The sequence below is a fragment of the Telopea speciosissima genome, chromosome 2, assembly GCF_018873765.1.
Source record: "Telopea speciosissima isolate NSW1024214 ecotype Mountain lineage chromosome 2, Tspe_v1, whole genome shotgun sequence".
Taxonomy (NCBI): Eukaryota; Viridiplantae; Streptophyta; class Magnoliopsida; order Proteales; family Proteaceae; genus Telopea; species Telopea speciosissima.
Genome location: NC_057917.1, coordinates 17,569,614 through 17,579,886, shown reverse-complemented (window position 1 = coordinate 17,579,886; position 10,273 = coordinate 17,569,614). Strand labels below are relative to the sequence as shown.

General features: G+C 38.0%; 1 protein-coding gene and 1 long non-coding RNA gene across 4 annotated transcripts; both read left to right on the top strand.

Annotated features, from left to right (window-relative positions):
* Positions 1–2,499: 2,499 nt before the first annotated feature.
* LOC122652620 lies at positions 2,500–9,060 on the top strand. Its single transcript, XR_006331621.1, has 4 exons — positions 2,500–2,510; positions 7,431–7,440; positions 8,864–8,869; positions 8,999–9,060. It is a non-coding gene; the product is annotated as an uncharacterized LOC122652620 (long non-coding RNA).
* LOC122652618 lies at positions 2,736–6,242 on the top strand. Of its 3 annotated transcripts, none has more exons than XM_043846404.1 (4): positions 2,736–3,027; positions 3,297–3,371; positions 3,514–3,651; positions 6,125–6,242. In XM_043846404.1, exons 1-4 carry the CDS (start codon positions 2,806–2,808, stop codon positions 6,164–6,166), a joined length of 477 nt encoding a protein of 158 aa, XP_043702339.1. In that variant the 5' UTR covers positions 2,736–2,805; the 3' UTR covers positions 6,167–6,242. The 3 variants fall into 3 exon arrangements, with proteins under 3 accessions (XP_043702339.1, XP_043702338.1, XP_043702340.1); XM_043846403.1 differs by having other exon boundaries at positions 2,740–3,027; positions 3,282–3,371; XM_043846405.1 differs by having other exon boundaries at positions 2,740–3,027; positions 3,282–3,371; positions 6,114–6,235.
* Positions 9,061–10,273: the final 1,213 nt, after the last annotated feature.

Genomic DNA, 10,273 nt, shown 5'->3' with positions numbered 1-10,273 from the left:
GTTTAGAAGATGAAAATAAAGCTGGATCAAAAACCATGTGATGGGTTGCTCCAATATCAATAATCCATATGGAAGGGGGGATGGCAAGTAAGGCTGTACCTGCGAGATTGGCTTGAGGATGTGGGTTACCAGTTGGAAGTAATGCAAGAAGTTGTTGCAATTGATCGGCAGTGATGGCGGGTACTGTAGAAGAGGTAGAATCGGACTTAGTAGAGTGAGTCATGTTCGTTGCAGGCATGCGAGTTGAGTCATGACCATGAGAGGAACGACGAGGCTTCTGTTTGTTGTTGTCATTGTTGCGTGGAGTCAATCAGCAGGGTATCCATGTTGCTTGAAGCAACGTGAATCAAAGTGGCCATCCATGTTGCAATAAGTGCAGTGATAGCGAGGACGAGTACCAGATTTGGAAGCGGGGCGAGAAGAATGCTGAGCAGCCAGAGCAGATTGTTCGATAGAGGTAGGATGGGAGCCTTGTAAGGAGCGTTGTCGTTCCTCTTGAAGAAGTAACGAGTATGCCTTGGGCATTGTAGGAAGTGGATCCATCAATAGGATTCGACTCCAAACATGGGCAAAGGAATCATTGAGTCCTTAAAGGAAATCAATAAGGGCATCAGTTTCAACATAATCATGTAGCTTTGTCATAGCTCCACAAGTACAAGTGGGAATCGAGCGGTAGGAAGAGAGCTCATCACGAAGTGCCTTCAGTGTTGTATAATATGTGGAGATTGAGTCTATTCCTTGAGAATGGTTGGAGATAGAGCGCCGTATCGCAAAGATATGGGGTGCATTTTGTTGGGAGAAACGCTCGCTGAGATCAGCCTAGATGTCGTGTGTGTTGGTACTCCAAAGAATGTTGTTGGCTATGGATGGAATAGTGGAGTGGATCAGCCACGAGGTCACCATAGAATTGCAGCATGCCCAAGCAAGAAGATCCATTGAATTAGAGGTAGGTTGTTTGAGAGTGCCATCAATAAACCCAAGCTTGTTCTTGGTTTGAAGCGACATAGTGATGGCACGGCTCCATGTGGGAAAATTATCCCCAGTTAGGAGTTGGGTGACAAGGGGTGTTCCTAGATGGTCAGAATTATGAAGGTAGTAAGGGGAGGTGGGATCAGAGATAGCAGGGATTGATGGAGCCATTGGAGAAGAAGGACCGATCAACCTTTGACTACTAATACCATGTTAAGATTGTATTTGGGATAATTTCAGTATATTTTCATTCACCAATGGAGGAAAAATATATACAGAATATAGATGAGGAGTTTACTCCTTAATTGTTGTAACTGTCCTAGGAAATAATAGGAAAGAATCTTGTACAGCTATATACAAAGATATACAAAGATATTCAAGAATTTCAAATTCAAAATTTGAATTTGAATGAATTGCTTCGGTTATGACAGCTAATACAAAGGAAGGCATCCAACAAATCAAATCAAACAAGTCTTTACATTTATCTTTTATTGTCTTTTTCTTGTTCTTAGTTGTAAATGGTTTATGTTCTTTTCCTTAAAAGAACCTGTTGGGGTTACTCTCCAACAGTACTATCAGATGCAATGATGCATCCTTCCAAGTCAAATTGAAGATCTCTACAGTCCTTCATTTTACCAAAGATGTATCTGGAGAGAAAATTAATTTGATTACTTCTTTTTCTTGTTCTTGGCATTGCAATCTTTGGATTTCTTTTTGAAAAGTCCTTGGATTACCAAGGCACTGGTAGAACCCACTCTTTGATTCAATTCACTTTGTGGCATTTTCAATTCACACCGTTGATGCCGAATTTAGTGGAAACAGAAACTAAAACGAACTAAACCGAGAATACGAATACATTTTTAAAGCAAAAAACAAATCAACTCGATTTGGTTCGATTTCGATTTTTATTCGTTTTATATTCAGCTTCTTAGTGGGTTTTAATTTGGTTCTGTATTTGGTTTAGGTCTTACTTTAAATGTTTTGGTTAATTTTTTTTTTTACATTTTCACAAATAAAAAACCCTTAATTATTTGTTAGGAATTAGGATCATAGTCCACCAAACTTTTCCCAAACACTAAATTAGAAAAGAATTTATCATTCACATTTGATTAAAATAAAAAATAAAAAATAAATAAAAATTTATACTATTCTTTATTTGATTTAAAAAATAGATAATTTGATTTTTTTAACGTTGTTTTAAACGACTGGTTTCGATTTCGATTTAAAATTGACACCCTTAGCCTGCACCGCACTTGGAGATTAGAGAATTGGAGATAGAATGGAGATAACTTATTCTCACATGCATGGTTACATGAAGATTAAAGCCAATGTAAGAAACTTACCTTCGGAAAGACCAAAAAGCTTGGCCATATGTGTTGTGAACTTGTGACCCGATTTGGGCAGGATTGGAAAAGTCATATATGAATTTATCCATCCAACGAAGCAAGTATCCGGTCAATGTCAATTGTGCTTATCAATTTCGCTTTTTGCCACGTCTTTTGTACTTTTCCCCTGGCTCCTCCTCTCTCGTGGTGAGAACTGTTTCAATTTCTTTTTCCCACATCACACAGTCTCGATCCCAATCCAACGAGTCTCCAATTCACAACAACCCTCAGCGTTTCTCAGAGAGCTCAGAGATTTTTCTCACGAGACTCACAATCCAACAACGTGACTTGTCGGTTGATGGCTGCTGATCCTTCTAGACCCAAAAAAGCTTTCTTGGAAATTATCACAAACAGAGATTAGGCATTCTGTATAAATCAGACTCTTTTAGGCTCCTTTGCTCTCATCATTACGCAGTAAGAAGAGAAATCGAAGAGGAAGAAGAAGAAGAAAATGGCGGATAGAGGGCCGAATCGAAGCGATGTTCATCTGTCAGAAGAGGAGGAAGCGAAGATCGAGGAAGAAACGAGGGGTTACTTTGATGGGTTGACTCCTAAACGCCACACCAAGCCCCAGCGCAGTGAGTACTCTTCTCAATACACAGATATGCTTGATAACTCCTCCAACTTCATCCCTGAATTGGTCAAATTTCAACAGCTCGAGAACGATCCCCAGGTTTTGCTTTCTTTTGATCTCTTCCTTTTCTTCCTTTTATTTCTTATTGTTATCTGCTTATTAGGTTTTAGATTCTGATCTGAAACTATGAAAAAAAAATTCATTAATTCTAACTATAATTGGATTGAATCACAAAATTGGTAAGAAAAGGCCAGTAATGTATCATCATTCCCACCAATAAAATTCTAAATGTTGTTAGATTTTCTTGTTTTCTTCATATCTGATGGTTCTTTTGGCTACTACATTGATCAAAGAAACTGGTTTACAATGGGAGCGCCGGAGAGGAATACGTGGAGACGGAATACTACAAAGGCCTCAATTGCGTGGACAAGCAACACCACACGGTATACTATGAAACTAATACTATAGCTCTCTAATGAATGAAGCATGAGCTTGAGTGAGGGAATTAGGTGTTGTTTGAGAGAATTTTTCTGAGCCCACGTTTAAGGTTTTCCACTTTCTTGTGTTTTTTGTTTGCTTTGGCAGACTGGAACAGGATTCATCAGGACAGAGAACACGAATGGAAGTTCATTTAAGTTAGCACCAGATACCTGCTCTGCTTGCCCCTGTTCTTGTAGGGGAAACCCAGCAACCAACGATTGGATTCCTGCCACTGGTGACATGGTAAGCCAGAGAGCTAAGTTTAAATAGCCAAAAATTATAAGGTTACTACTTCTTTTTCACCAATTTAGGTTACAATAAGATTTTCTTATTCAGCTTCTTTTTGTCACCAAAGTTGTGAAGTGAGAAGTTGTAACCTTCTTTTGACTGCCCCTTGTCTTGTTCCCAAACATTATTTAATATAGGGTTTCAAAATAATTTGAAAGTGACTTATCATTATATCATTATCAAAAGCTGTCATTGTCTTGCATATTTTTTCGAGTAAGCATGTGAAATTACATGATTTAACCTCATTAAAAAATGTATTAGACTAAATAGGCGAAATAAATAAGATTACAAATTCTTTTTCAAAGCTTGGTTACAACAAGATTTTCCATATATAAATATATATATATATATATATATATATATATATGTATGTATGTATGCAAATGTTATTTTATGTTGGGGGAGGGGAAGAGAGAGAGAGAGAGAGAACAATTTAAATATAAGTAAGGCAAAAGTTTTTATGCACGGTCGTCCATGTGCACGACCTGCCTCAAATGCAGTCAGATTGGCATAAATGCCAATCCGAATTGACATAAAAACCCCTAACCCCATCCCCTCCCCCTATTTGATGGAGTTGATGGGAGAATCTCCCGGATACGAATACCTTCCCCTATAAGTAATACAGAAACTTTGGAACTGAGAACATGCCTTGCTTACGTTAGTTGCATTTTGTACGATACTTTAGTTGCTTTCTAGTTCACCTTTTTTTTTTTGGTAAATAAGTCTAATTCACATACTATTATAGATTTGCTTTGGATGTGGATCCAAGTGCATGGGATACCCAATCTTACCTTAACTCAACCTTTACCCAATTAAATGGGATCGGCTACATGGATCCTTTTTCGCCAGTCAACTCTATTCAAGGCTATACTTGTTACTATTCCTAAGTTATGCATACCTTTCGTCCCCATTTCTCCTAGACTCATTTTAGGTCTATCGTAGGCTCTTTTAGCTCCTTCAATCTGAGCATGGGTACCCAATCGGTTTCAGATATTGATATGGAGAAATGAATTCAACCTTATTCCAATACTCTATGTCACATGGTTCATAGAGGTCATTAAATTGGACGTGTCACATGTCCAACCTATAAGATATCCTCAATTGTAAACATGAATAAATCAACCCTTGAAGTGGTAAACACATGTGACCATATCTTTGTTGTTGAAATTAGTATGGTATACTATTTAGAAGGGGGAAGTAAACACCTAATGTTTTTTTTTTTTTGGTAAGGTAAACACCTCATGTTTAGAGAACCCTTTTCCCTAAATTATATTCTTTTAAATTATTACATACTGGCTTTCCTCTATTACCTTTATAATTGCCCCATTTATATTATATTGTTCATATTGCATATGGAAAGCAGAAACAAAGACTTTATAACCCTCGTTTTCCTTGTACAGTGTAGCCACTGTTGGCTGAGCTTCTACTCATAATCTACTACTCTTAGGTGACTAAAAAACCTAGATTCTAGAATCTATGTATGATATGATGGTACAGTAATTTTGGATCTGAAAATCTGAAGGATGAATCACTCCTACACTTTCTGAATGTACCACTGAGACAAATTCCCAAATTTACCTGACACTTTTATTAGAATTCATTTAAGTTTACAGAGTTCTGAGAAAAAAATGAGGCTCTATTGTCCAATCCAATTAAAACCTAGAGTCAATAATTAAATTCAAATGCCTCTCCAAGTATTGACATATGTTTGCAACAAAGCATTTAAATACAACACTCCTTTAACTTGACATCCTTGTTAATTGTCTGCATTCTTGTCAGTCAAGGACATCTTGTTGTTGCCCACGTTCTAAATATAGTGCAATACAAAAGTAGTCCAGGAAGGTGTTAAGATTCTGCGATTTATCTTTTGTTGATATAATTTTCTCTTTCAAGATTATGTTTCTGTTTAACATTCAAAATGTCAGTAGTCCAGGATAGGAGGATATTGGTAGCAAAGGCTGTCTAATTGCATGTGATTTCTTTACTACAATAGCTCCCCATTCTACCCCAACCCCCAATTGCACCGGAAAAAAGAAAGAAAAAGCTCCCCAACTCCCTGTGTGTGTGTGTGTGTGTGTGTGTGGTGTGGTGTGGTGTATTAGAGAGAGAGAGAGAGAGAGAGAGAGAGAGCAAAGGGAGGGAGTTTTAAGATGACATTGGATATTTTATAATAGGGGAATAGAACGTTAGCCGGTTGTGTGCCCAGCGTGGCGACCACGCCTTGGGCGCCTGGAATTTTCCCCTTTACATGGGGGCAAGGCGGTCATTTCCACATTGGACGCACGATCAGATATCGTTCTTTCTCCCTTTATAATAATAAGCTATGATGTTTACAAAAGTAGTTTTCTTAAGTAAAACCCAAATCAACAATTAAGATATTTTTCATTCTTTCATATATTGTTTTGATTACTTTTGAGTTTTGATGCAGATAACTCTGAGGTCGGACAAGCCTAACAGGAGTGATATATGAAGGGACCTTCTCTTTGTTGAGGACAAAGATGGTTATTATTTCAGAGAAATCCACTATGTTTCCAAAAGTAGCTCTGTTATATGTTCTATGTTTGCAGGTAGAATGTGATAGTATTGGTGCCTAAGTTATGTACATGTTTGTTTTTTTTTTTTTTGGTTGAAAGTTATGTACTAGTTGAAGTATTAGATAAGCTTATGTCTGTATGTGGTTCATGTTCTAGTTGGATGTTGGACTTCACACTTTTAGAATTTTTATGGTTCAGTCCACCATTTTACCTTCTTTTTTTTTGTACCCTCCGTACGTTAATCCCTTCATATGTATGATGTGAGTCCCCTTTTCCTTTTGGGATCCATGGCACAAAAGGAATCTCCTTTCAACAATAATGACAAACATTGTTTTAGGAATCTGTACAGGATACGGGATCAGCCTCGGCTGATACCAATCTGGATCGTCCCATATCGGTCTGGATCAGACAACCTTAACCCTGTCTTTCATTTTTTTTAAAAAAATGATTTTTTCTCTATATTTTTACCCTTCATTTGTATCGATCCATTGATTCTTGATCGACCAAGGATCAGGATCGAGGACCGCCAACATTGATCCGGATCACAGACGATTCTGCCAATCCGCTACCAATCCCTAAAACCATGATGACAAATGCAAAGTTACCAACCATTTATAGAGATGCCACCGGATTTCTTTTGGTAACGGATTGGAATTGGTGGAATTGGCCAATCTTGGTTTTTATTTGAATTGACTGAAGCACACTGGATTTATAGGGTTTAGGTCGATTCCGATTGGAATCAAATACCAATTCCATTGCTTATGAACAAAATATTTTATAGAATGAGAAATGCAATAGTTATCCATGTGCAAAATAAACTTTCCCTTGGAATGAGGCTCTTCTATTCTATTGCACAATTTCATCATGGATAGGAATGTAAACTGATTGGATTTGGCTCGGATAGTGCTATATCCGCATCCGCATTCGATTAACTTTCGGACGGATTTGGATAGTGTTAAACGAAAATGGACACGGATACGGATCGGATATTTTATTCGTTTACACGTAAATATAACAATTCGGATAGCTATATTCTATCTGTATCCGTATCCGTTTAGCTTTCGGACGGATTCGAATAGTGCTAAACGAATATGGACACGAATACGGAAATGAATTTTGACTATTCATTTACATCCCTAATCATGGATCGGCTTTTCCTTCACTTATGATCATGGTGACGAGAAAGTCTTTTAATTTAAGGGCTCTAATGGTTGGGTGGGACATTAGGATGCCAAGCGTATTTCAGAGTTCGTGCAATAAGGGTCAGCGGAATAATGACACCCCAATGGTTGATTTTCTTCACCGATGGAAAAGAAAAACTTTGCCTTTCCTCGTAGATGTTAGCAAAAAGACAATTCTATTACAAAAAAAATCGACTGTTTTTTCTATGTTGCATCTCAAAAATTATAGATTCAATCCAATTGGTTGGAATTGGCCGGATCAATCATGGTCGATTTGATTTGAATCGGCCGATTTGACCAATTCGATTTTGATTTTGAAACGGTGGTAACAATAGGTAAATAAGAATGATGAATGGAATAGTTTTCTGAGTCATATGAGAGAGAGAGAGAGAGAGAGAGAGAGACCATGCGCCAAATACATATTCCATTTAATTTTATGGCAGCCAGTTTTTTTTTTTTCAAGTATTTCAAATTTAAATATTACCAACTATTTTTCAAAAACCAAAAGATTATTATAGTTTACATACCAGCAAATGTCTAACGTATTACTGGACCAACACCAAAATTTGCCTCATGGAAAGAGTGATGTAGCAATTTCGACCATATGAATATTTAGAAGTGGTTTAGATTGGTCACATCTTAAGTTTCAAAGTTATATTAACCCATATACCCTCCAATGTATTTTACAATATATTTTCAATTACCTACTTATTATTAGAAAAAGATTCATATTCACATTAGACTTTTCAAGTTCTCGTTTGCCACAACTAATTCCAATTCAATTACGGGTGTCAATTGATTCGGTTCAAGATACAAAAGATAAACCAAAAGCGAAGGGACTACATTTTCAAAACCAAGCCAAACTGACTCGATTCGGCTTCATATTTTGTTTTAGGTCTTTTTTATATGGTTGAGAAACAAAAACAAAACGAATTTATTTCCAGTTTGCAATTCTATCCAATTCTGATCTCAATTTTTTGAAGTAAATTATACCTAAGGTACCGAATGAAATAAGTTTGAGGTATCTCATGATTCATAAATGTTATGTTTATAGGTATCTTATGTTTCATAAGTTTTTGGTGGTATTTCCTACGCCCTCTCACATGTCACCATGAGATGATGCCTCTACCCCCTGGGTAGATACCCAGGATTGCTCACCCATTGGCCCAAACGGTTGTGTAGAGACCATGCGACCAAGTAGAGATCTCTTGCCCATATTATATTTGGTTTTATTTTTTTTTTCAGCCAATTTACCACAACACCACCCATAGTGGTGGGGTGGAGAAAAATAAAGGAGGAGAGAGATGCGGAGACTGAACCAGGGTAGAAAGAGATTGAGGAGATAAAAGCAGGGGAGAGAGAAACATAGGGGGAGATAGAGCCAAAGGGAGAGAGATGCAAAGTGTGTGTATGTGTGTGTGAGAGAGAGAGAGAGAGAGAGAGGTAATGCAGGAGGAAGTAGAGGACAAAACTGACCATCGAGGGAGGCCTGGTGGTGATCCGCTCCTTGGAGGCAATGACAACAACATCTGAATCTGACTCTCTTAAATAGAAAGACCATGTCCATTTTTTTTTTTGTCATCGAAGGTGGTGCTGGAGGGAGGAGTTTTGGAGATGATGGTATGGGCAGAGTCTGGAAATATAAAAAAGTATTTGAAACATAATATTATCAAACGGGAGATACCTCAGCGTATTTTCTTCAAATGTTAAGTACCGAGGTGTAATTTATTTATTGGAAAAGGTTTTGTGCACGATCGTGGTGGTTTGTGCACCAAACCGTCAGATGGGGTGAAAGGTCGTGTACCGTACATGGTCGTGTCCATCAAACGATTTGGTGCATGACTGTGCTCATGACCTTTTGCCTTTATTTATTTATTTTTGGGAAAAAGAATATTGTTTGGTCAAGTGGCTACTGCGTCCAAATACAGGAGCACGTGAAATTATTGTCCAACCCTTTTGAAATATAAAAAACACATTCGTGTTGATGCTCTTGTGCGTGCTCTCATTCGCCTCTGTGCTGGTGCAGGGGCTACACAACCAAGAAGCAATCTCTTGCCCTTATATTTTTTAGGCCAAGATCATTATCTGGTTGCGTAGCCCCTGCACCAGCACGGAGGCCAATGAAAGAGCTCGCAGGGGCATTTACATGGGTGGGATTTTTTATTTCATGGGGAGTGGGGTTATAATTTTGCATTCTTATGTGTCTAGGCACAAGGGCTACACGATTAGACAACGTTCTTTTCCCCTAAAAAAGGGAAAAAGAACTCCATGGAGGGAGTATGGTGCTTGTGCCTAGACATAAAGGGGCAAAATGATCGCATTGCCCCCATGAAAGCTGGAAATGCCACCCTGTTTATGCTTCCGTGCACTCCCATTGGCCCCCGCATACGCACAAGGGCCACGCTCCCCATAGGAAACACTTCCCCCTTTCTTTTATTTCAAAATAGGGGTGTAAAACAGAATAGAGTATTCTCAATTCGACCTCCGATCCGATTTGTAGTTCATATTCCAAATATTTAAAGCTGCTATGCTCGGAGATTGGAAGGAAAAAATATAAACCTACTCGCTTGCATATAAAGAGCGCAACACCGCCGTAGGCCCACTGCCCACATAGTCAATACATGATTTTTATTTGACAAATGCAGGTGGAGAAATGCCTCCACCAAGCGATTTATTAATTGAAAAAAAACAATAAAGTACTATTTCTTGCTTTTAAGCACAACAAAATTAACAATAAAGCGAGGTGCCTTAATCTATCAAGTCTTAGACATCCTCAGAAGAGATGCCTCTTTTGCTAACACATGCACCTCAGTGTTCAAGGGTCTACTAACAAAACAAAACCTAATACTATCAAAGTCACCA

Excerpts from the sequence above, each read along its gene's own strand:
- LOC122652618 (XM_043846403.1), top strand. The coding sequence starts at position 2,806 with ATGGCGGATAGAGGGCCGAATCGAAGCGATGTTCATCTGTCAGAAGAG. Across the intron at positions 3,372-3,513 it reads TGGACAAGCAACACCACACG|ACTGGAACAGGATTCATCAG; the intron begins GTATACTATGAA and ends TTGCTTTGGCAG. Across the intron at positions 3,652-6,124 it reads TTCCTGCCACTGGTGACATG|ATAACTCTGAGGTCGGACAA; the intron begins GTAAGCCAGAGA and ends GTTTTGATGCAG.